The 26,895-nt window shown below is 41.7% G+C and overlaps 1 protein-coding gene across 1 annotated transcript; it reads left to right on the top strand.

Annotated features, from left to right (window-relative positions):
• The first annotated feature begins 7,549 nt into the window (after window positions 1-7,549).
• LOC116054593 (chloride anion exchanger) lies at window positions 7,550-26,740 on the top strand. Its single transcript, XM_031306215.2, has 21 exons — window positions 7,550-7,747; window positions 8,557-8,733; window positions 9,967-10,106; window positions 12,173-12,283; window positions 12,367-12,527; window positions 13,421-13,585; window positions 14,984-15,136; window positions 15,409-15,491; window positions 16,842-16,989; window positions 17,077-17,190; window positions 18,725-18,802; window positions 18,898-18,993; window positions 19,134-19,240; window positions 19,445-19,514; window positions 19,706-19,798; window positions 19,969-20,064; window positions 23,086-23,313; window positions 23,402-23,456; window positions 24,747-24,892; window positions 24,977-25,036; window positions 26,298-26,740. The coding sequence occupies exons 2-21, from the start codon at window positions 8,603-8,605 to the stop codon at window positions 26,316-26,318; spliced, it is 2,256 nt and encodes a 751-aa protein (XP_031162075.1). The 5' UTR covers window positions 7,550-7,747; window positions 8,557-8,602; the 3' UTR covers window positions 26,319-26,740.
• The last annotated feature ends 155 nt before the right edge of the window (window positions 26,741-26,895 follow it).

Genomic DNA, 26,895 nt, shown 5'->3' with positions numbered 1-26,895 from the left:
TAGTAGAGCTTCTAGCGAAGCTACAACAAAGTTACCCACCCAGTGATTCTCTTCTAGTGACTGTCAAAGCTCCACCAGACTCCCTGTCTGACAGCAGCTTCTCATGGCTGGCTAGCTCTGACTTAGCCTGGGAACTTGAGCTGTGATCAGGCCCAGAAACTCAGGCCCAACCCTACAGGAACCTACATGTCCAAGTCCGACCCGAGCCCGAACCAGTTCTGGGCCTGAGCCTGATTACAAATCCGAATTTCCACTGTAAAAAAACCCCTTTTTTTATAATATAGATAGATGTGAAATGACGTCTCACTTACTGTTTGTCAACACACAATGTTCGAAAATGGCCTCTCCTTCCCGACTCGGATACAGAGAGAGAGAGCAACTGTGGTTGAGCGAGATAGAAAATAATGTAAAGAGGGAGCGCTGAACAAAGCAGTGAATCAGAGGAATAAAACGTTATTTTCTGATTGTTTCACAGTGGTTATGTACTATAAATAAACACGTAAACACCGCGGAGAGGTGCCGCATTGTCAGATTATGAGTGAATGCAGCGCTTCATCGTGTCTGTTTCTGTGTGTGTCTGTCAGTTAAACTTCATCATGCCCCTTGCGTCGGAATAAGACGCAAGGATCAAAGTGGCGGTTAGGAATGAGAACGGCTGCACACCTTCCACGCTGTTATTGGCTGGGGGTTACATACCCACGTGGCGCCAAAAGGCTCTTTTATATGCCTTAAACAGAGATTGTATAACATTTTTCCTCATTAATGAGGGGCGGGAGTCGGGACTCTCTGGGCTGTTTTAGGCAACTGCTGTCAGTGACATGATTTTCAAACTTTACAACTGATAATAAAAGGCCACACACAGTGGTACACATCCCATACAATTTTCATGACCTCACACCGATTATAAGATCTGCATTAAAAACAAAAAAACTGCGGGAAATTTGGACAAACCCGACCCAACTCGCATTTGCGATTTAGTCTTGCAATGTCACTATGACTCTAAAAAAAATGTGTTTTAGGTTTTAGAAAGGCTAAAAAGAAAAGACGCCACCCTTTATAAATGCAGAGTATTGTTCTTACTCCAGAAATCCAAAGCTTGACTGAACTGCCGTGCCTAATTATGGTTGCTAAGCTGTGATTGGATAATCAATGTTCATCTTTTTATCAATGGAAATAAAATCATACCAGGTGGAAAGTGGCTGACCTTGGCAGATAATCGTACATCAGATATCAATCGTTTATCACTGGACATGGTGTGACAGAACAAAGGCCAGCCAAAACCACCTGATCACACCCATACAATCAGATCACACTGGTTTATTATAGTCATTTGTATGGGCTGGGGGATTTTACCCAAGAATTATTAGGCTTGTTCCAGATGAGCTGCGCCTCGCCCGTAAAGTGGACGAGAGCAGGAAGCAGCAGCCGGGGAGCGATGACAAAAATCCGCACTCAAGTCGGACAGTTTCCAGCCGTTTCCAGCAACCTTCAGGCTGAACAGGAAGTCACAGGAACACTCACATCCTGTTAGGTCAGATTCTGATTTATTAAAATGTTATCAGACCCATATATCAGCTCATACACAGTTTCCAGTTGTTTTTATTAGGGCTGTCAAACGATAAAATTTTCTTAATTGCGATTAATCGTTGAATTTCTATAGTTTAGATTAATCGCATGTTTTATCACATGATTAAAATTCTATTATTTTGCATTTCAGAACAGTTTTTAGGTACATATTAACAATGGAAAGCAATTCTTACCAGTGTATCTTGATTGGGAATCAAATGAATGCAAAGAAAGTGACTTTATGAACTTGATTTTAAGATTTGTATTTGTTTATTATATATTTAATCTAGTCACACATTTTAATCTAGAGTCAATATTAGGGTTGGGTATTATTTGGTTTGGATACCGGTGCTAAAGCGGTACTTTTAAAACGGTACCGGTGCCTTAACGGTGCCTGAACCGATACTTTTTAAGAAAGTTAAAAAAAAGAAGGGTACTAAACAGTTGGCGACATTAAAGAATGGCTTGTTTATTGCTAAGGCCATATCATCAAAATTAAATGTTTAATAATAATGTAATCACTATAACAATAACTTATTTCACTAGTAAATAGCTGCTGAATGACAAAAACAACCACCAGATGGGAAAAGGGCATTTAACAACAACTTTGAATGCACCACGAGGATGTAAATTACCAGTTTCATTGAACGCACCGCCTGTGTTTTTCAGCAGCTGCAGATTGTTACATCCCGGTGTCGGAATCCTCTACAGTGAAATACAGTCAAACTTTACACCGTTTAGCGTTAGCTGTCAGAATTGTAACCGTGTTTAATCCAGCTACTAGCTAGCGGTAGGCTAACGTCGAGTATAGTGTTAACTAGCGTCACGTGCAGCAATGTTTCTGTTGCCTGTATCTTCTGTTTCAGAGCATCAGAGCAGTGGCACCAGAATGAGGCACCGAAATCCGCGTTGCTATTCCTGCAGCAGCAGGATGTGTTATAGTAGCCTGTTAGGCTCGACGCAAAGCCGAGTGAAGTGAAAATAAATTAATAAATGGCGGCATGCGATTAATACAATTAAAAAAAATTAACGCATTATGCTCGGCCCTTAATCGCATCGCGATTAACGCGTTAATGCTGACAGCCCTAGTTTTTATTATGACAGAGTAGCTGTCTATATGCTCTACATGCGATCTGTTGCTGATGTTAATAAACAACAGACTGTAGATGATCAGTAATCTGAACAGATTTAGTCTCTCTGACTTCTAAATGTCACGATCAGCCACACAACATGTGTTCTGTACAGAATGAGCCTTTAAATCAGACAAATAGCAGTTAAAATCCCTCCAATTCAAAATCAATAAAAAGTTGATATAAAACGTCATCATGTTGAGTCGATTCTGAACCAATCAGCTGTTAGATCAGCTGAAAGCCAGGCGTTTCCCAGCATGCCCTTGGTTCGCCTGGGTCTTGCATTCGGTGAAAAGCAACTGCGCTGCCTGCATATCAAACCTGCGGCCTCCTTGATCTCGTGAGGTTATCGTTGCCCACGTGTGCACAGGGACGGACTGACAGGTGAATGGGAAAAATTCAAAGAAAAGAGGGCCAAGTCTCTTGAAACTGATGCAGCAAAATGCAAAAAGCTCACAGAGCATCCACAACCTGGTCATGATGAGGGACAGACAGCAGAGTTCATTTCACATCAGCAAGAGGTACTGGTGCCAGGAGCAGGACACATTATAATAGGCTGCCTTTATCCCTATCTTAGTGAATTGCATAGTCAGCTATCAACATGGGTGTGCATCATGATTATGAAAATGATGGTGCCATTTAGTGCAAGTTTAACCAAAAACTCCTAGCTTGCACTTTCTGACTGTCTTCCATCAGAGTGCAGTTTTTCCTTGTCTTTCATATTTAAGATAATTTGTTTATTCAGGTTGAAGATAGTTGCAGCACAAAAGATGACAGGGTGGTAACAAACACTCTGTAGTTTTGGTATATGCCTACAGAATATCTAATCCCCATGTTCTGGTACAGCAAGTAGCCTACTTTATCTCTGTGTTGTTACTAAGTGTTGTCAGTAATACTCTGTACTGTAGTTTGTAATTTGGGGTTTCTGTAGCCAGTGACATTTCATTATTTGTATTTTTTTTTTTCAATGCAGATGTAATGGCAGTGTACATGTTTTGTTTTTATTTGAAGGCTTAGGCTTCATTAATAAACACAACCCCAATGTCACGGTTTGTCAGGAAAGGTTTGGACCCAAGTGCAGTTTAGAAGGTTTATTAAATGAAATGAAGTACATACCAAAAAATCCAGAAAACAGGCAAAAACAAATTCCAGGAACGCAGAACGGGATAGCGGAAAATCAGAGACGAACGGTAACTCCAGACACGAACACACAGCAACAGAAAAACAATGATCCGACAACAGACAAAGAAAACACAGAGACTAAATAAACCAGGTAACGAGGACTAACAAGGACGAACGGAGGAACAAAATAAATCAACCCCGGAGGGCGAGGGCAGGCACAAGAGTCATCCGGGGCCAGGAAAACACAGGACAGCGGATCCCAGGGAACAGAACTGCTAGGCACTAGGGTACAGGGTACTAGTGGGCAAAGAGGCCTGGGGGAAACAGAGGGCCGGAGAGGTCTGGGGGAAACAGAGGCCCAGTGAGGCCTAGGGGAAACAGAGGGCCGGTGAGGCCTCGGGGAATCAGAGGGCCACTTGGGACAGGGAACAGAGAGGCCACTCGGGACAGGGAACAGAGAGGCGCAGTGCAGATGGGACCCCTCTGACGACCGGCAGCAAAGGCAGAACCCTTCAGGCGGCCGACCGCGAAGGCAGAACCCTTCTGGCGGCCGGGCAGGACGGCGAAGGCAGAATCCCTCAGGTGGCCGAGCAGGACGGCGAAGGCAGAATCCCTCAGGTGGCCGAGCAGGATGGCGAAGGTGAAGACCCTCTGGAGGCCAATGGCGAAGGCGGATCCCTTTAGAAGGCCGGCAGCGAAGGCGAATCCCTTTTGAGGGCCGGAGGCGAAACCCCTCTGAAGGCCGGCCGCAAAGGCGAATCCCCTCAGGAGGCCGACCACGAAGGCGAAACCCCTCTGGAGGCCATCCGCGAAGGCGAAACCCATCAGAACGCCGGCGGCGAAGACGAAACCCATCAGAAGGCCGGCGGCGAAGGCGAATCCCCTCAGGAGGCCAACCACCAAGGCGAAACCCCTCTGGAGGCCATCCGCGAAGGCGAAACCCATCAGAACGCCGGCGGCGAAGACAATCTCGGGCTCCAGTCCACTGGAGAGCGATTGAACCCGTGCATAGCGTCGGGAACCATGTGGACCACGTCCTCTCTTGCGGCCTCCACGGTTCCCAGAAAATATGGCCAGACGGGACCCTTCAAAAGACTGCTCAGGGGAGCTGCAGAAAGGCGAACTGGACCGAAGCTTATCAGCTAATAATCTAGCGGCTTCGGCCTCCTCAGTCTGTCTAGCACATTTAGCTAGGTTCTGGAAAACAGTCACATAAGTCTCTGGCTCACTATCAGGCAGAGAAACGACAGGACTAGGTAAAGTGGACAGAGGAGCAGGCTGGTTAAAAAACAGAGATCCTGTAGTCACAATGCTAGCAGGCCGAGAAGTAGGCAGGCTAGTGGTAGCTAACTGGCTCGGAATAAAACGAGGAACTGGCATAGGAGGTAGCTGACTGCTAGAGGGCTGGAGAGAAGATAACCTGTTAGCATTTTGAGATGAAGGATCACAGCAAGGGGTCTCTAGGAAGTCCTGTATCCACTCAGGCAAGGAGCTCCTGAGCCAGGGCCGAGTGGATACCTCACGGTGGGCTAACCTAAGAGCTGCCTGTTTCACCTCCCAACTAGGTGCTCTCTTCCACTCTCCAAAAGCACACATAAGAGTGTAGGTCAAATCATAAAGTTCATCCTCTAAATATTCCGCTGGGTCGGTCATGGTCGGATCATTCTGTCACGGTTTGTCAGGAAAGGTTTGGACCCAAGTGCAGTTTAGAAGGTTTATTAAATGAAATGAAGTACATACCAAAAAATCCAGAAAACAACAGGCAAAAACAAATTCCAGGAACGCAGAACGGGATAGCAAAACTGGAAATCAGAGACGAACGGTAACTCCAGACACGAACACACAGCAACAGAAAAACAATGATCCGACAACAGACAAAGAAAACACAGAGACTAAATAAACCAGGTAACGAGGACTAACAAGGGACAGGTGACACTAGGCTGGGCAAACAGGTCAAACACATAAGGGTAATCACCAGGGAGGGAAACACAGGAAGTAAAATGGACAAGACAGAAAACCAGACTATCAAAATAAAACAGGAAACAGAACATACAGGCACACACGGGAAAACAAGACAGGAACTAAAATAAGACAAGACAAGGGAGGAAACATGGGCTACAACAGAAAACAGAACAAATACACAACAAAACAGAAACAAGAACAGAAACTCAAAACCAAAACCATGACACCCAATTATCATCATTGGTTTTGAGATGTTACTTGCTGTGAATACCTTGTCTGATAGGCTACAGTATTGTGGCATAGTATCAGGACTTCCTGGCTAGTGTCTGTCGCGCACGGCTAGGGGCGAATGGCCGGATGATCGGCCTATTTGGGAGAAAGTCCAGGGGCCTCATTTATAAAACTGTGCGTAGATTCTATTCTGAAAGATTTTGTGCGCCAAAAAGTCAGAATTTTCGTACGCAAAAACAACATTCTGATTTATAACACCATGCAGCGCACACCGGTACGCACTCTGCTCGTTATAACTACGGACGTGCGTTACCTTATACGGTCGTGCACGAGCCTCACGCTCCTCCCAAGGCCGTCCCATATTTGTCCTAATAAGGTCCATGTCAATCAATCAATGAATATTCCAGCCTTGTAAAGGAGCCCTTGACGACCATGTGTAACAGGTTTTATAAATGAGGCCCCAGGGCTGTTTTTTAGCCCCAGTCCGTCCCTGCGTGTGCAGAGCAAGTCAGGATCAAGTTGGACACAAATCTAACCGGCATGCACTGGGCGGCGATTGCCGGTGATCGATTCTGCGCAGACCTGGCTCATCTCGAACGAGCCTATTGTTCCAGTGAGTAAGCCATTGTAAATAAGATCCTGTTCTTAATGACTTGCCTGTAAAAATAAAGGTAGAAAAAAGAAAAAAAAAAGAAAACACACATCCACAGTCAGATATTCGCATATGAGCACAAATGCACACGTTAAAAACATAATATGTGCATTCACAATTATGCACGTTCACTGTCAGGTTAAAAAGAAAAAATGCCAATCCCCAAAACTGGAGATTATATTTTCACAAGGAGATGTATTCATGCATCTGGGTTCCACACACACATTTCCCATGAACCTGGCCTGAACTGTGCTTGATCCTGGACAAACAACAGGGGCAGGCATTACCTCCCCACTTAATTCTGAGTAGACACTTCGATAAGATTGCACTGAAACCAGCAACACCCCCCCCCCCCCCACACACACACACACCTCACGCTCCTACAGTTTCTGCTCTTTCTTATCCATTTGCTTGGTGTTGCCAATGAGTTAAAGGAACACTCTTTCCTTTCTGTCCACTCTGTGGAGGAAAAACATAAAAGGTCGGTTCAGTTTTGAGATGAATGGATTGACCTGTAATGTGTTCAACATTCCAGCCAGGAATCTGATATCAGAGTACCAGTGTGTCTTATCGCACGCTAGATAAATGAATCCTGGAATACAAATCTTGCATTCTGCAGTGTTTTCCTCAAACAAATCTGGGTTCCTGCAGACTATTTTTACCCTTGAAGTGCACTGCAGTCAAACCTTTAGTGGGCTTTTCCATCCTGAAAAGCTACTTAATTTCCACTTCAATGAACAATGACCCTGCCCTGTTCTGTCCTGTCCTGTCCTGTCTGTTCTGTCCACATCCTCCCTATCCCATCGGTACAATATCTTCCAAACGCTCTTTGGGGGCGGAAAGTCTCCACTGAAAGTTGCAGGTTAGAGATATCAGTAAGAACAATGGTCAAGGATAAAGCAGGCGTCGGAGCTGTTGTGAGAAACATCATAATTGCTGTTAATAATTACAGCCGTGATAAGCGGCAGAGGTGGCATTTATTAATGGAAAAGCCAGCTGATATCGCAGTAGATCTCCAGGAGCAGGACGAGGAAGAAGAAGACAGAGTGGAGAGTTTGGATTTGAGAGATTAGGACACTGTCAGGTATGTGGGACAAGCTGCACTACTTTACATGAGGATATGAAAGTTACTGGAAAAAAAAAACTACTTAAGTACTTTTTTGTTTGAGCTTTCGGTTGTGAAATCTTTGAAATCAGAAGCAGAATTCCAGAGGTGATGATGTATTTAGTACTGAAGTGGATTAGGGCCACGTTCAAAATCTATGTGAGAGAATTCTGATTTTTTTTCTGACTTGTTTCTCAGGAAACCAGAGGTGCTGATGTATTTTGTATGGAAGCGGATTAGGGCCACATGTGCAAAATGTATCAGAAATCTGACTTTAAAGTCAGAATGAAATCTGACTTTTAACTCAGAATTCTGACTTTCAACTCAGAACCCAAATACATTTTCCACATGTGGCCCTAATCCTTTAATTTGTCATAGAAGCAGAAAGTTTAAAAAGTGACTAATTTGACCCTGTTCTCCCCTACGAGGTGATGCTCTACCAAGGTCCAACTCTTCTTCTTGCTTTCCTGCCTCACACTTTCAACACAGAATACTGACTTTCAACTCAGAACTCAAATACATTTTCCACATGTGACCCTTAATCCTCCAGTTGATTCAGGAAAATTCAGAGTCACAGTTCAGTGCTAAAAATTCAAAACCAAGCCTCTCTGGTGTTCTTGTTTCTAGAGCTCAAATAGAGCCTGACAAGTCCTTACCTGGCTCATGTACCTGCCACTATATTTGTGGGCCTGGCCCCTTTGTTGTTCGTTGTTAATGTTATTTGATAAGTGATGTTCAAAGGCAAGACAGGAGCCTCTTCCTAACCTAATGTGGTTAATGGGTCTCAGAGCCACATAGAGAGGCAGCAGCGGTGTCCCAGGCAGCAGAAGCGAGATGATGCGAACGGGAGCGAAGGAGTTTGTGGTGGTCCGGCCGCTGTACTCGGAGGAGGCTTTCGCCCAGGACCATGAGAAGGTCTACAGGCACGGCAAGACCATGCTGGACCACGTCAAGGACTACTTCACGTAAGGAACACACCTGTTTTCCCGTTCTTTGACTTGTCATCACTTAACAATTAACCCTTGGAGTCTGGTTAGGCTGAGGAGCGTAAAGGGGTCGGGGAGCGAGAGAGAGAACGTGAGTTTCTGGGAGAAGTTAGTCTCTTCTTGTGTCATGAGTAAAAAAAAATGCAATTTCATATCATTTTGGACCATTATTTTTTCCATATCTGTGTCTAAAACGTTGGAAAAGCTAGAGCAGATAATAAATGACACTCAAAAAGCTTTAAGACAAAACTTGCTAAAGAACAACCATTAGATCTGAGAAGAGTAATTTAGTTATATTCATTGGCTTAGGTGCTGCCCAAACGGCTAGGGTGCTGCTCCTCAGCCTTATAATGCTAGGGAAAACCCTGCAGTTCATATGGATGCCTCTCTAAATTAAGATTGTTTTTGAATACTTGTTTAATAAATGGTAATGGTTGAGATAATAAAGCTGAAGAATTTGTTTCTTTAAACCAGTTTGTCATGCATTTATTTATTTCAACACTGCAAGTTTACAAGTAAATCCTAGTATTTCAAATTTGCAATTAATCGTGATCAATCAAAAACCGTGATTAACTTGATAACATTTTTGAATTGATTGACAGCCCTAATATATATATATATATATATATATATATATATAATATGATATATATAGTATGAGATATAGATATATATATATATATATATATATATATATATATATATATATATAGTATGAGATATAGATATAGTATGAGATATAGAGATATAGATATATATATATATATATATATCAATATTGAGCGATATTGTAGGGTTGACAATTGGTGGTTTTTACAATGAGATTTTAGATAAATAATCATCAATAATGTTTCATCAAGTGAAATTATAAAGAAAAAATTTATATTTTTTTCCCCCAGCTCAATACTATTTACATGTATGCACAAAAATAGTGTGATGTTACAACCTGCAATTCTTAAAATGACATTCCCTCACAATGTTTCACAACAGATCTTTGGAGAAAATTGAGTTAGTATGTGCTTGTTATTATCAATTTAGACAATGTAATTGTATATCACAATATCTCGATATATGATGTCATACCGATATGATTCCATTGAAAGAGGATAAATTATCATATTGAATGATCGCCCTGCCCTAACCTAAAGCTTCAGAGACAGTGCTCTATTTAACATGGACTTTCTGTTTGGGCCCACTATTGTGCCATTGCAGATGTGACGCCAAACGAGCCAAGAACGCAGCTCTCTCTCTCCTGCCGGTCATCGGCTGGATGAAGATCTACCGAATCAAAGATTGGCTGCTCAGTGACATCGTGTCCGGTGTCAGCACTGGACTGGTAGCTGTCCTGCAAGGTAAACCTTTACAACTGCAAGTCTTTCACTTTAAAGTATCTGAGTGTTATTTACTTATTTCTTCTTTAAACCAAATAGATGCATAATAGATGCATATTAGCAGCCTTAAGGCAATTCTGTCTTTCCTCATGTCACTGGCAAACATGGAAAACAACAGGGACAAATACCTCACATATTATGGAAGATAGTTGTATTCATAAATAAAATTAAAAGTCCAAAAAGACTGATCTCATGAAGTGGCGTATGTATGACACGCCAATTGGTATGCCATTATTGGCGTGTTATCAAGACGCAGACTCGCTTTTTAGCGTGTTTATCAATGCCGTTTGGCCTCCATTGACTTACATTACCTTGCGATTGCGTGTGAATTTATGCTGCAGCGAGTAGTATAAAGGGCGAAAATCTGCATAGGGATGTTGGTTGGGGTGGAGGATGGGTAAAACACAGGACTTTCACCCAGGAGACCGGGGATCGTGTCACGTTTCCTTTGTGTCCCGCGTGTCCTGAAACTCAACCTTCGCTTTCTTCTTTTACTAAATCCAACCCTGTTCTTCTTTTCCTAAACCCAACCTTCGTTTCCTAAACTCAACCGTCGCTTTCTTCTCGCAATAACATGGCACGTGGCAATAACACGCCAAGTGGCGTGTATGTTTACGTCCGCTGTATACGGCGTAGACATACACGCGGATAGCTCAAAATGCGTACAGATAACATGCCACTTGGCTTAAGAAAGTGGGCGTGTATGTTTACACGAAGTCATGATGTCATGTTGAAAGAGAAAATAAAAAGAGATCAAAATAACATAGTAAAATAGTAATGTCATGTCACGCATGTCATGCGTAGCAATGCTCAGTATCTTACGAGCTGAGAGTGAGCACGGGTTGATATGACACCAACAAAACCTGGATGTCACTAATACAGTGTCTAAAAGTCCCACTTATTGGCACAATGGCTGCTGGCAGCATCATGTGTCCCAGAGGTCTGTGTGCAGCCCCTCCACAGACCAACAACAGCAGAGCCAACAGTCACAAGGACCGTAACGTCAATGGCCATTCCAGAGGGGGGAAAATCACAGAAATTATTCATTAACCCTGTTACGCTGAAAACACACTGGGACTGGCCCGACAATGAAATGAAGATGAAACGTTTACAGTTATCAGTAGCCTCATTCCCACTGCATGACCTAACCAAAGCAAGGAGACAAATGCATCTGTAATCACACAGTATTGGTATCGGCAGGAACAAAAATCCTGTGTTTGAACATTCCTTTAGAATCTTGTTACCGATATGCTTGACGAGTTCCTCCATTACTCATGGGGATCAATGAGTTGATTTATTAGAAAAATGACTATTGTCTTTACTTCTGCACAAAGCTGGAAATCTCACCTCTGAAAATTACGAATTTAAAAAAAATGCAGTAAATGTTATGCATTGTATTTAAACATTTTAGACATTATACTTTACTGACTTTTAGAGGTGATATATTTCAAAAAGTTATTTTCATTTCTTGTCAGTTTTAAAGGTATTTTTACTTTAATAGTGGGTGATACGGTAGTCTATATTGACGATGTCTCATTTCCAGGATGTCAGGTTACCTTCCTCTTTCTTTGTGTTGGCGTTCTAAAACTCCGGTGGATTTGTGAGGACTATGGTTAACTGCTCCTCAGATCTCTGCAGGGTAAATCCAGACAGCTAGCTAGACTATCTGTCCAATCTGAGTTTTCTGTTGCACGACTAAAACAACTTTTGAACGTACACAAGTTCCACCAAAACAAGTTCCTTCCCGAGGCTATTTTGCAGCACCATCATCATCATCATCGTGTCCGGCGCTTAGCACCGCCCAAGACGATTGTGATTGGTTTAAAGAAATGCCAACAAACCACAACACGTTTTTCTCCCATCCGGGAATTCTGTGTGGACTGACCAGACCTTCCTCCGCAGCGCTGGTAATGCGAGACTAGTGATACGGTAATCATAGCTAACAGCAACTACCAGAGAAGTGAAGTGCAGGAAACAAGAGCATCATCTGTAAATGTGTATAATAAGTGCATGTTTTTGTGTTTCAGGTCTGGCCTACTGCCTGCTGGCCTCTTTGCCACCCTGGTATGGACTCTTCTCTGCCTTCTTTCCTGTTGTCATTTACTTTTTCCTGGGCACCTCTAGACACATCTCAGTAGGTAAGGGATATACGTGCGCATCCCTAGCTGCTCTCAAAAGGCTACAACTCAGCTAATCTGCTATCCTCTCTCTCTTTCTCCAGGTCCATTCCCAGTCTTGTGTCTAATGATCGGCTCGGTGGTCACCAGGATAGTCCCAGACGAGGGTCCGGCCCTCAACATCACAGGGCTGGAAGGCCTGACCCGAGACGAACAGAGAGTGCTGGTGGCTTCTTCTCTGACCTTCCTTACTGGTATCATGCAGGTGAAACACACTCGCCACAACCACTCCGACTATCCCTTCAATAGTGTCGCATTGACAGACCCATCTCCATAGCGCTGTGGAGTAAGGTCCGGCTACACCACAGATGCATTCTGGGATAGGAGAAAAAAACGCTCTGGGTTGTTTGCATTACCAATCACAATCGTCTTGGGCGGCGCTAAGCTCTGGACGCAGAGACGGTGGATCTGTAAAATAGTCTTGGGAAGGAACTTGTTTTGGGGGAACATTTGCACCCCGCAAAAGAAATCACAATACAGTAACGTGAGCTATTTAAATTAGCTGGATACATGGTTAAACATAATTTGCTCTTACCAGTGTATCGCTGTGTGTACTTTGTCCACAGCAATCCCACCAATGTATCCCAAAACGTCCCAGTTAGAGAGGAAATACCATAAACATATTATTTGTAAATCTTTACAATCATTCCCCGAAAGAACCAAGCAGACCTGCCTTGTTGCACGATTAAAATGTTTTTTTTTAACATCATTTAATATTGTATGTGGTGATTTCTTTTGCGGGTTGCATGTTCCGCTTCCCGAGACTATTTTACAGAGCCACCGTCGCTGCGTCCGGAGCTTAGCGCCGCCCAAGACGACTGTGATTGGTTTAAAGAAATGCAAACAACTCAGAGCGTTTTTTTTTCTGCTATCCCAGAATGCATCTGTGGTGTAGCCAGACCTTACTCCACAGCGCTGTGAAGATACTGTAGGTCTGGCAATGCGAGACTAGCCTGGCTCTGCCTTCCTACGTACTTCCGCCCAATTTTCATTTCCCTTCAGTACTGTACGAGAGTCTGGTAGGACCAGACTAATGCGAGACTACCGTGTCTTTTATATACTACCACCCCAACATCATGACCTCTCTGTCTCTTCCAGCTGGCAATGGGTATTCTGCAGGTGGGCTTTGTTGTCATGTACCTGTCCGACACTCTGGTGTCCGGCTTCACCACAGCCGCTGCTGTCCACATCCTGGTGTCCCAGCTCAAGTTTGTGTTAGGATTGACTGTTCCAGGCATCAGTGGTCCACTCTCTCTCATATATGTAAGTACAGAAGAGAATACATGTTATTACCATCTGGCTTATATTATTATTAGCACCCCCTTGGCTCTTAAACAGAGATTCAAAAACTCTTTTATTCCTCTTTTCATTAAGGCACTCAACTCAGCTAAGAGGACGTGATAGCCCTTGCTTATATTAATGACCCCTGTATTTATTTATTTATTTATCGTTATCTTTATTATTACTATCTATGGTTTGAGTTTTTGTAGTTATGTTTACCTTCATTATCACTCCAATACAACTCTGCAACTATGTATTCTTTAACTCAGGCTGAAGCTGCTGTTTGTATTGTGTTAACTTTAACGTTTGTGTTGTATATTCTTCATGTGGTGTCTTCCTGCTGCATACAAATTGCCCTTTTGGGACAAAAAATAACTGAACTGAACAACTTTCTCACTGATTCTCACAGTCAGGGAGTGAGGATTCATTCACAGGGGCACAGTCAGAAGTTGTAAACATTCTGGGCTCAGCCCAGAATTAGGGAGGGTCTGGGTCATGCTACGTGTAGGCTACAGCAGCTATACGCACTATTTTGCGTATGCACGACCCATGGGCAAGAATGGCCCGCCGAAGGATCCAATCAGGCACACTGGATGACTTTGCAATGTGTAAAAAATTATTCCAATTCCAAATTTACCACTTTAATCTCAGAGAATATCAGAGTTCTTCCGTAAATTTCCAACTTCAATCTAAGAAAGTTTTTTCTCTGAATATTCCCCCTCTCTCCCGGGTCCGTATTATTATTTTCCTATAATGGCCTTAGAACGCTGTCGTAGCAGAAGCAACTTGCGTTTGCCGACATCAAGCAGACAAGAAACTCTGTGGCAGATACAGTCTCTGATCTTTCTGGAGTGGTTTACTGGTCTGGCCCACTTGAGATCAAATTAGGGGGATTTGGCCCATGAACTAAAATGAGTTTGACACCCCTGCTGTAGAGATTACATCCTATTTTGTATCTAATTGTTCTTCAACCGTCTTCATCATTCTGAAACCAAAACATTACAAATGTTGAGGATGACTCATTTTCACTTCTGCCACCTAAGAAAAGAGGCTAAAATTGTCTGATGTTTCTATTTTTAAGTTACATAATGTAGGTAGGGTAGGAATTAGCATTCCTAATCTTGAAACCAATGTTCAGTAGAGTTTACAAAATGAATGAGCGATATTTCCTCAGCGATAGAAGTTTTGCTCCATTAATTTGCCAGTCCTGTCAGAGAGACTGAGCGGAAATGGCACTAAGTTGAAGTTATTTTAAAAATCTAAAAGATTCTGGGCTTTTGAGAAAACATTGGGAGCTGGAGCCCCAGAAGCCACGCCACCTCGCCCTGCCGCCCGGTCATTCATCTATTTGACCTGACTTTTTGTTGCTGTCTTTTTCAGACCCTGGAGATCATTTTTAACAAGATCACCTCCACCAACGTGTGTGACGTGGTGATCTCCTTGGTGATCATGGTGGTGGTGTTCATCGTCAAGGAGCTGAACGACAGATTTAAATCCAAGCTGCCGGTGCCCATCCCCATCGAGGTTATCATGGTGAGCAACATTGCACAACATGACCCTTAAACATATTTTCATAGCCTGAGGGGCTTGTTAGTTGTACAAACAGTAATTATGATAAAACCAGTAGTGCCGTCTATAACAATAATTCAGCGGATTTATGAGATAATTTTATGACACTTGAAAGCATTCGTGTCAGTTCAAAGGATCATTGTACACACTGTAAACCAGAAGATAGTACATATCTCTCATTTTGAAGCTAATCCTATGAGTCAGGCCTAACAACCTTTTGTCATTTCTCCCCCCAGACCGTCATCGCATGTGGAGTTTCATACGCGTTTGACTTCAAGACAAGATATGGCATTGATGTTGTTGGCCATATTCCAAAAGGGTACGACATTTTGCATAATAGCTAAAAGCTAGGATTTGTGTATGTATGTCAGCCCTGTCGCCCAAAAATAGCGTTCCCATACAACTAAACTGCATTCTCAATTACGCTTTGAGGGAAACGTACTTTGTCAGGGATTACGCTTGTTTTTGGGAATATGTTTCTCATCAAAGTCTGCGTACGGAGGAGGGATGGGTCAAACAACCATGGGACTTTTACCCAGGAGACTGCTGTGTGTGTCAGAGATCAAGTTGGTTTGTTTTAACTTAACTTATGTAACATACTTTACTCATTACTTAACTTATATTTTAATTAGGGATGTCAATCCATTAACATATTTCAATGTGATTCATCTGAAATTAATCGCCCATTTTTTAATCTCTTCTAAATGTTCTTTAACAGGGATATTTTTCAAGTTTTTAATGCTCTTATCAACATGGGAGCTGACAAATATGCTTGCTTTATGCAAATATTTATTAATAATCACAACAATCCAAAACAATGACAGATACTGTCTTATTTGAGACTGGACGTACTCCGGTGGTAACTCAATTCACATTGACAGTACATGGAGAGAACCATCTCGAAGGGCTTTGAAACTCAACTTGCCGTTCAAAAGACCCTTTTCTTTATCCGTCTTTATCTGCGCGTTTAATGGGCATAAAAAAAACAAGGTGTTAAAAGGAATTTGCATTAACTCGTTATTATCGCGTTCATTTTAATAGCCCTAATTTTAACCCGAACCATGATCTATAGGTTACATAAAATTGACAAAAAATTGTCTTTGTGATGCTCAAAGATTTGAAAAATGATATTTGGAAAAAAAAAAACTGATCAACAAAATTCATGTTCAGGTTGACATCATTTTTTTGTTTGACACTATTCACCTCCATGTTATTGGGGTGTAGGCATAAATCTATATATATATAAACAAACTTATAGAAGTTATTGCTGTCTTTTTAAGCTTCCGAGGTCTACTACTATTACTTGAAAGACTGCATGAATCAAATCTCTCTCAAACAGCTGGGTCCTTTGTTGGGCTCAACGTTTAAAATGTACGACTTTCTGGATCTCTAACTACATGTGTCAGACAGACAACAGACTAATTCATGGACCATGACACTCCCATTGTAAAGATAATAATGGTGAAAAAAAATAGCAATACACATTTATTTGTAAGGCAACACCCATCAGTACTGGTGTAACATGCGTAGATAGTGTTCACTTTTTTTTACCATGAACTTGACGACCCATAACCACAATGACGAATGTCATCTGAGATAAAATTCAAATAGTGTCTATGTTAAATATTAGGCAAATATTTCAACATGACAGACTTCTATCTGTTCTCAGGTATGAGTCTCCGATAGCACCAAACCTGCACATCTTGCAGGAGACAGCAGTGGAAGCATTTCCCATGGCCATAGTAGGTTTCGCTGTTGCCTTCTCCGTGGCAAAAGTCTATTCCGTAAAACACGATTACACCATAGATGGCAACCAGGTATGTACTGATTCTAAAATGTACAACATTAAAGAAAGAAGCTACAGATCTAATCAGGATTTAAACAACATGATGTGTTTTCTGTAGGAGCTGATAGCTTTTGGAGTAAGCAACATCTTTGGAGCTTCCTTCAAGTCTTTTGCTGCGAGTACAGCTCTTTCTAGGAGTGCAGTGCAGGAGAGCACAGGTGGCAAGACTCAGGTAAACTAATATATCTCGTGTTTTTTTATTCCTCAAAGCGCTTATTTGCCTTAATCCTAATCTTAATTCTAACCCCAGACAAATTTGAGTCAAAGCTGAGACAAAGTCCAGTGAGTTTGAGCCACGTTGAAGACAATGTGTTATTGCATTACTAATGTACAAAGTATCTAAGTACATTTACATTCTAGAATATGCAGACCTCTCCGGTTGCCTTTCCGTCAGCTCCGCAAAATGTATACTGAATTGTCTATTTTACCAATATTAGTTGTGCTTCATGTAGATTTTGTGTACACGAGAAATGCCTGGATCTATACTAAATTAGCAGAATTTTTCAGTATGAGACGTGAACGTTACTGGATGTACTCAACTGCCTCAAAATGCATAGCGGCTCTTTAGACTGTCCAATAGAGCTCAACAGTGACTGCCCACTTTTTGAATGGCTGTGGTTCCAGAACTGAGTTTTCCTGTTCAAAATCTCCAGTGACGTTTTATTAAATGCTTAAAAGTGTTTTAAGCCAACCAGCTACAATATGAATCGTGATTATAAAACATTTGATTTGGCGCAAAAGAACAACTTGGAAAACCGAAAAAAAAGGGAAAGGTACAAGACAGTGTACAAAAACTCAACCAATCAGAGACATTGCTGTTACGCTTAGGACCTTAACCTTTGTTTCACAATTCCGTCTACCCCGGATGGTTTAGACATTACGGCTAATAATCTAAATCGTTATGGAGAAATTAATAGGGTTTTCTCTGTTGAGCTCTATTGTGGACTACATTTTTCTGCTGTGGTTTACAGTTTTCATACACTTTAACTTCAGATAAGCCTCTTTAAAGGTCCCATGACATGGTGCTCTTTGGATGCTTTTATATAGACCTTAGTGGTCCCCCTATACTGTATCTGAAGTCTCTTTTATATAGACCTTAGTGGTCCCCTAATACTGTATCTGAAGTCTCTTTTATATAGGCCTTAGTGGTCCCCTAATACTGTATCTGAAGTCTCTTTTATATAGACCTTAGTGGTCCCCTAATACTGTATCTGAAGTATCTTTCCCTAAATTCAGCCTTGGTGCAGAATTACAGCCACTAGAGCCAGTCCCACAATGAGCTTTCCTTAGTATGTGCCATTTCTGTGTCTAGCTATTGAGGAGGAAAGGGGGGGGGCAAGGTGGAGGGTGGGGGTGTGGCCTTGACCAACTGCCCCTTTGCTTGTTTGAAAGCCATGATGTCTCTCTCTCTCTCTCATGGGTAGGCCAAATTCTCTGGGCGGGCAAAGCAGAGAAAGGGGAGGTAATTCCACATCGGCCCATCTGAGCTTTCATTTTCTCAAAGGCAGAGCAGGATACCCAGGGCTCGGTTTACACCTATCTCCATTTCTAGCCGCTGGGGGACCATAGGCAGGCTGGGGGAACTCATATTAATGTTAGAAAACCTCATAAAGTGAAATTTTCATGCCATGGGACCTTTAAGACATGTGGCACAATAGGAGCCAATCATCTCGGTAGTTTAACATACCTGTTCTGTCCTTTTTCAGATAGCTGGTTTACTGTCAGCTATCATAGTGATGATCGTCACATTGGCCATTGGATTCCTACTGGAGCCACTCCCGAAGGTAAACCTCACATCTCCCTCACTCTACCAACAAGCAAGTAAGTCTTTGGAGTGTGGACTGGCTGAAGTCTGACCTTTGACCCATTATTTTACAAGTCTGTGCTGGGTGCTGTGGTCATCGTCAACCTAAAGGGCATGCTGATGCAGTTTAGAGACATCCCGTACCTGTGGAGGAGAGACAAACCAGACTGTGTAAGTTCTCACAAAAACAGCCAAACATCTCTGCATTGTAAGGTTGATCATTGCCATTTTGTGCTACCCGGCAGTAAAAAAAAGACATATTGCCCCTTTTAAAAAAAAAACTCGTGTTTCTTACCATCATCCACGTCCAGGTGGTGTGGTTGGGTACCTGTACTGCAGCTATCTTGCTGGGATTGGATCTTGGATTGGCTGCAGGCCTTGGGGTGGAGCTGATCAGTGTGGTCCTCAGAGCTCAGTTGTATGTATTTGGCCATCAACTCTTTACTTTTTCCTTACACAAAATACCAACCCCTATACCTATTTTATCTTAGCTTGAAATTTTCTTTCAAGTCTTGGCAGCATGCAGTTTTCCATTTGATAAATTGAACTACTGAAGTTCATAGTGCTCCGATCATCAGATTTAAAAAGGTTTGAAGTTTTTATGTCCTTTCCTTTTTTTCAGCCCTCGCTGCAGTGTGCTGGCCAACATCAAAGGGACTGATATCTACAAAGACAGGAAGGACTATATTGATGTAAGTGTCTGTGTGTGTGTGTGTGTGTGTGTGTGTGTGTCTGTATCTCATATTATGGAAACCAGAGTGGGGATAAGAATAATTTCTGTTACCTTACTCATTCACTGTTTGCATCTTACATTCAACAGACTTGTTATGCTTTACCATGATTTGGGCTATAACTAGGGTGTAAAATGAATGACTCTCTCCAGATATATGAGCCAGAGGGAGTCAAGATCTTCAGGATACCATCACCAATCTTCTTTGCCAACATCGAGTTCTTCAGGAGCAAGCTGGTGGAAGCTGTAAGTACAACAGTGGCAACAGACTGATGCCTGATGCATTTTATTTAAATTGTTGGTCACGTCCTCATTACATAAAAAAAAAAATAAATAAATAATTAATTTAAAAAAATGCTCAATTTAGCTAATTTAGGTTTGTAACACAGGATGTCATTCACTCATGTGTTTCCTAGGTTGGATTTAATCCCTTGAGAGTGTTGAGAAAAAGAAATAAAGCACTGAGGATGATCCGGAAACTTCTAAAGAAGGGAGACCTTCAATGGACATCAGTAAGTAAAGACTTTCACCGCAGTCAGTGATAACAACAACAAATTTTCACGCTGGCAATGCTTTTAAAATCCCATAAGTCTCAGTCCCTTTTATTTTAACGCTGTCATTGTTGTCTATTCCTGTTTTGGTTTGAAATCTATTCAGGTCATAATAAAAAGATGTGTGGAGTGTGATAGCATTTGCTCAACAGACGTACAAGGTTCACCTCCACTTATCTCAGATGCAAGTAAATGTGTGAACATGATACGAGCAGGTCTGTGATGTCCTGAGGGTTTGTTTTCTTTGGTTTACAACTTGCCACACAACATTTACAACAGGCAGGCTGTAATTATATCTTTTGGAGTAGAGCAGCTGAGCCAGGACCCTATAAAAGTAAATACACCAAAGAGGCTTTCACACCGGCCTCATTTAGCTCGACTGAATGGCATTAGAGTTGATTTTCCCCCTTGGTGCGGTTCGTTTGGCCAGGTGAGAACGCGGCAATCGCACTCGGATGCGCCAAAAAGCGGACCAAACACTCGGTCACTCGCATTTCTGTGGTCAAACCAGCCGCCGCTAAAGTTGGAGACAGACACCAGCAGAGCGAAGTCTCCGTGACCAGAGCAAATGTATGTACTTTGCTCCGGCCCCAGACACATCCGACCAATAAGAGGAGTGAATGTTCTTGCGTGGTTGTAATGACGCATTTTGGTACGCTTGGATTTTTCTACGTGTGAAATGAAACCGAACCAAGGGGAAATCGCTCCAAGTTTACAAACTTATCAACGAATGCGGACCAGAGCAAACAAACTATAGGTGTGAAAACGCCCTAAGGTTGCTTTCACACCTGAGCTGTTTGGTCCGTTTAAAACGAATCCTGGAGCGGCGTGAAAGCTTATTTGAACTCTGGTGTGGACCAAACAACCAAACTCTGGTCTGCTTGAAAACCGGGGGTCTCGGTTCGCTTCCAAGTGCATCAGAGTTCGGTTCACATCAGGTGAGAATGCGATTGGACCCAAATACAGGAAGTAAACCAAAAAACAGTGCATTTACTAGCCTGCAATTTCAACCTTGCAAACAATTTACAGAATTAAAGTGACAAAAAATAGCCGATTCGATGTAGAGATGTCTTCTTACTTGATCATTTTATTACTTAAGGTGCAAAACAGTGACTAATGTTAAACGTTAGTCACTGTTTTGCACCTTAAGTAATAAAATGATCAAGTAAGAAGACATCTGTGTTGCACTGGCTATTTTTGGTCACTTTATACCGTTTTTGTCCAGCCTTGGTTGCACCGGATTGTTGTGGTCTGCAGAAGCGCAGAGAACTTTCTCTTTTTTATCTGAATTTACAGAATTCTATATGATTTAAGGGATGACAGCTTTCTAATCCATAACCTATTCTGAGCACACATCGCTGGTCGTCTGTGTGAGATCATCGTCTCTCTCTCTCTCCGTCACTCACTGTCTGTCAGCTGCTGACATTGATCGCACTTAGAAACACTAAAGCAAAACCAGAAAAACAAAGACGTTATAAATTTGGATATGCCCCATTATTTTTGAAACCAGGACGTGTTGCTGAGATTCACTTGGACATTTTGCCCAACAAGCAAGAGACCGTTTTGACCATATGACATTTGTTTACAAAATTTGGCGCGTTTGAAAAAGTGCAGTGTGAACGCAAACCGAACCAAAAAAAATATGCAGCAATGTTGCAACTTCACCCCCGAATCGCACCGAGTCCACAGAACTATAGGTGTGAAAGCTCCCTAAGTCAGTTGTTGTACTCTTGCCATTTTGACTTGTTGGTTATGTTCCCCAGATAACCAACAAGTAAATAAACCATTAATTCTCAGAAAACAGGGAGGGCTACAACTCCCCCTGCGCTGCAAGCCTAGTTGCTCCCACACTTGGAGGTTGTAGACGGACGAAGACAGTGTAGACACACCCACCAGTAGTCCTTAGCGGCGCTACAAGGTTCCTTCAGAATCCCTCACCAGCTTCCCATCAGATATAAGCCAAGTTTCCATCCAAATGTAGTGCAAATTTTACCCAAACTTCCAGAAAATCTGCAAAAGAAAAAAGCAGATTAATGTGTGCCTCCATTCACTACTGTTATGTGTAATGTTAGAAGTTAGGCTTAAGGGGTTTTCCCATGTTTCAAAAAACCTGCATGCACACTAATTTTGGGGGAAAAAGGGTATAAGTGGGCACAAGTTGTGACTACAAACAGTAGTGCTTAAACTGCATGATTCAGTTTAACTAACCCCAAGATCTTTATGGCAGACCAAGCACTAAATGTGGTAAACAAAGTAAGTAATGTGTAATGTAATGACGATGATGTGCAGCGCCAGTGTTGCAAACTGTATGCACAAGCCAATATGCTGGCACGCAAAATGTGCACAGATGATGTTAAAACTGCCCCTTTAAAAGCCTATGGTACTCCACACGACACAGCCCACTTGAGGTGCAGCTATAGTAAGGCAAAAATGAGAAAGCTTCAGGTGGCATTTAATGATGCATTCAGAATCTTTCTCATAGTGCCAAGATGGACAAGTGTGAGTCATATGTTTGTGACTATATTGTTCCCACCTTTCATGCTGCGTTGAGAAATTTTACGTATAAATGTATGTGTTGCTTAACTTATTCAAAAAATTTAATTATAATTGCTTTGACTGACCCCACACAGAGTGCCACAAGGTACACTATTTGCTTTTGGAAACACTGGAACAAATGTCTGTATGTGTTTAAATCACTTATGAACTTCAATTTAGGTAACTTCTTTTGTCTGTGTTGTTGTGTTTTACACATTTTATACTGATATAGACCTGTATTTCCGAAATAAAGTTGAATTGAACTGAACAAAGTAGATCAACCTCACTGTATGTAGAAGGCTGCAATGCTAATACTGTACCAGGTAGCAAAGAGGCTTGTCCTCCTTGTATTACGTTTTTCTTTCCATCAAATACTGGAATGTGCTGCAGCTCTGTATGAACCAAAGACAAGCAAGAACACGTATGAACAGTATTTTACCATTACAGAAAGGCTTCCTGAATACCTCATGTGGATTCATCAAGGAGTCAGAGGATGAGAGCAACATGGAGGAGCTGGACCTGCCCACTGACTTCAAGGACCTTCCTGTCCGGATCGACTGGAGCACCGAGCTTCCCGCCAACATCATTGTTCCTAGAGTGGACCTCCACAGCCTGGTCCTGGACTTTGCTGCTGTCTCTTTTCTAGACATCTCTGCTCTGAAGGGACTTAAAACTGTGAGTTGTTCATTCACAGCAACAGAGGCAGTTCTTTTATATACAGTATATACTGTATCTGTAAAAATCATCTTTACCTTTTCTACAGGCGCTGAAAGAGCTGATCCGGGTGGAAGTTGAGGTCTACATTGTGGCTTGTGATCGTAAGTACAAAACTTGAGTATTTAAAGTCATTGCTTTTGTTCATGTCACTTCCAACAGAGATGCTAAAAAGACATCCTGTTGTTTTTACTATATTAGCAAAATGGTACAACGGTGAATTAGGGCTAATGCATGTAAAAAAAAATATATATATACAGTATATAATTACGGAGCGTTACAGGGGGGAATTTCCGAGATTTAAATCGTAAATTTATGAGAAAAAGAACTTGGATATTCTCTGAGAGTATAAAGTCAGAAATTTACGAGAAAAGCTTTTCTTTTTTGTCAAAAAAATTTGTTCTTGTATATGTGTGACTTTTATATTAGAGAAATTGCGAACTGTTGTTTTTTCTCAGACTATTACCCCCCTCCACCGGCTCTGTTATTATTATTATTATTATTTTTACCTACAATGGCCCTAATACGGCTTTGTAAAAGGGAGACCAGCCAGAAGTAAGAATGTTTTTTAAGTGTGTGAAGAACGTTATGTTTATTACTGATTTTCAAAATGCTGTTAGGCCAACAGTTTTAACTGAACAAGATTGATGCTTGGTGAAAAAAGCAGAGGGGGGAGATGTTTTTTGATCATACACAACAACACAGAACATGCAAGAATTAAATCCTCCTTTCAATTCCATAGATATAGAGCCACTCGGCCAGCCATGCCAAAACACTTCAATATGAACTTCAATATCCAATGGAAAATAATCTCAAAATGACATAGCACAACATGGTGTCAACATAACACACAGTGCTTTCTAGCCGGAGAGCGGAGTTCACCTCGCAGCGAAAACAAAAAACTTTTTTCCAGGAAACACTTGTTTGTTCCTCGGGAGTGTTTTAACCACAATCTTTTTCCTAAACTAAACTAAACGTTTTGGTGCCTAAACTTAACTGTCATCGCCGTATGACGCTTACATTATCTGGCTAAACTCCACTACCATGGACCCTGAAAGCACCGTCATCTGGTGGTGCCTGTAGCCGGCTCACAGTCACCTGTTGGCAGCTAAACAACTGGCGCTGGTACTTCTATTTTAGGTATATACTGGTCTATTGGTGAAGTAGCATTGATCACTTTGAGGGGGGGGGGGTACATTTTGTACATACATTTTGTAATAATTCAGCAGACTCAGGGATATAGACCAAAAAGGAGGAAATCCCACATATCCCCCACCGGAATATTGCACCCTGTGCACGATAGATACAATCCTTAGTGTCATTAATTCTTTCTCCAAATCCTTGCTAGACCTCTGACTGAAGTACTTTGACTAATCTCTACTCATCACCTGTAGCTTACATCCTGAAGAAACTGCACGACTGTTGCTTCTTTGATGATGAAGTTCAGTCGTCGATGTTCTTCCTGACGCTGCACGACGCCATGCTGCACATCCTTAAGAAACATCCAGAGTCCACAGAGAAGAAATCTGACTTTGACAGGGTAAAGAAGACACATTTTTATTTGGTAGAAAATACAAAGCATAACACAATATTGGGAATAGTTAACTCTTCATTTGTTCTGCAGATTGTAACAACGGTCACAGTTCACCACCCTGAAGGCAGTTTGAGGAGCAGAGATAGAAATGTACGTATCCATTTTTATTTTTGAGCAACCTGCGACGGCTTTCATCTCTTTTACCTTGCCATATCCTATACCTCATGCTATTTCTTTCATCTCATCTGTTGGTTTATTTTTGCGACAATGCCACTTAATCAACAGACCACAAATAATCATTCTCCAAATTTCAATTCAATTGTATCAAAATCACTATCAAATCACAACAGGAGTTATCTCAGGGCACATTACAGATGGAGTAGGTCTAGACCACACTCTATAATTTACAAAGACCCAACAATTTCCTACTAGCAAGCATTTGGTGCGACAGTGGCGAGGAAAAACTTTTTTTACAGGCAGAAACCTTGGACAGACCCTGACCTTTTGGTGGGGGGCCATCTGCTGCTGCCGGGTGGGACATAGAGACACTGATATACAGAAATACAGATGTACAGAAATACAGATGTACAGATAGGGAGAATTATGATTCATAATAATTATAGCAGTTGATATGATGAACATTAGCAAATTATAGTACCAATAAAGATAATAGATCTATGACTAGAAATAATAGTAGTAGCAGTGCAGGGCATAGCAGGGCATCAAGCAGAATAAGCTCCCCGGTGCTAAGTTAGTAACAAGTATTACTGGGACATTATGGCACGCAGATGGAAAGGGAGAGAAGCTCAGTGTGTCAAAGGGAGTCCCCCGGCAGTCTAAAACTATAGCAGCATAACTCAGAGCTGGTCCAAGGCAAACCTGAGCCAGCCTACAAAAGGGTTGGTGGATGAAACCGACAACGATGAAGAGAAGCAGGGAGAGGGAGGGGGCGAGCTAAGGCTGGGCGATAGGGAGAAAATCAGATATCATGATATTCTTGACCAAATACCTCAATATCGATATTGCGGCAATATTCTAGGGTTGACAATTGGTGCTTTAATAAAATATCTTCACACTAAGATTTTAGATAAATAATCATCAGTAATGTGGACATAATGTCTAAGTGAGGAAAAGGCAAATAATAGAACAGCTAGAACAGTCTGCTAAATTCAGAAAAGTACATCACTTTACTGTAATGCAGCCTTTAAAACCAGAAAAAGACAACACTTATGTCATATTACGATATCCAAAATCTAAGACGATATCTAGTCTCATATCACGATATCGATATAATATCGATATATTGGCCAGCTCTAGGGCGAGCCGTGATGTGATCAAACGTGATGATGACAGAACATTTTCAATAGCTCCACGAGTCTAAAATGAAACACACCTCCTTCTTCACCCACAGGCTCCAGAAACCAGGTTCTAGCTTCTGAATGAGAAGATGAGGATTTCTGGGAGAAAACACAGAGAAAGGCCAAAGACAAAAAGAGTCAATATTTTACAGATCATGCTGTACTATACACTGAGGTAGTGAATAACATGGCTTTTTGACTTTATACATTTGACAATCTAAGTTTACATACACAGTAGTTACTGTAATGTAACAAAACTAATTTCATGGTATTGTTTTTTTTTTTTATATTGTATATAGTGAATTTGTAGAAAATATTGGTGCATTATATTTTACATGTTGTACAGTTATATTTTGAGATGACATGAGAATAAATGAAAATCTCGGCACACTGTTCTCAAAATAATGTCTGTTTGGGACCAAAGCAATGTGAAAAAGACTGAATGTGCAGTGGCTGAAATATTTAAATAAATATTTTATCACTCAAAATAATGACATTCAATGTTTGTGTATTTTTTATTGTAGCTTAGCCTCATACTGTTAAAAGGCTGTCACACACTCACTGGACATCTAGGCTGGATTACTAACAGGCACCAAAAGCACCAGGCTTACTGTGTGGAACTTGGTTTGTTAATTAAAGATATAATATGTA

Source organism: Sander lucioperca, chromosome 20 (genome assembly GCF_008315115.2).
Source record: "Sander lucioperca isolate FBNREF2018 chromosome 20, SLUC_FBN_1.2, whole genome shotgun sequence".
NCBI lineage: Eukaryota > Metazoa > Chordata > Actinopteri > Perciformes > Percidae > Sander > Sander lucioperca.
Note: the sequence above shows the minus strand (reverse complement) of the source record. Positions and strands in the feature narration are given on the sequence as shown.

Excerpts from the sequence above, each read along its gene's own strand:
- LOC116054593 (XM_031306215.2), top strand. The coding sequence starts at position 8,603 with ATGATGCGAACGGGAGCGAAGGAGTTTGTGGTGGTCCGGCCGCTGTAC. Across the intron at positions 16,990-17,076 it reads ACACCATAGATGGCAACCAG|GAGCTGATAGCTTTTGGAGT; the intron begins GTATGTACTGAT and ends TGTTTTCTGTAG. Across the intron at positions 18,803-18,897 it reads TACTGGAGCCACTCCCGAAG|TCTGTGCTGGGTGCTGTGGT; the intron begins GTAAACCTCACA and ends TTATTTTACAAG.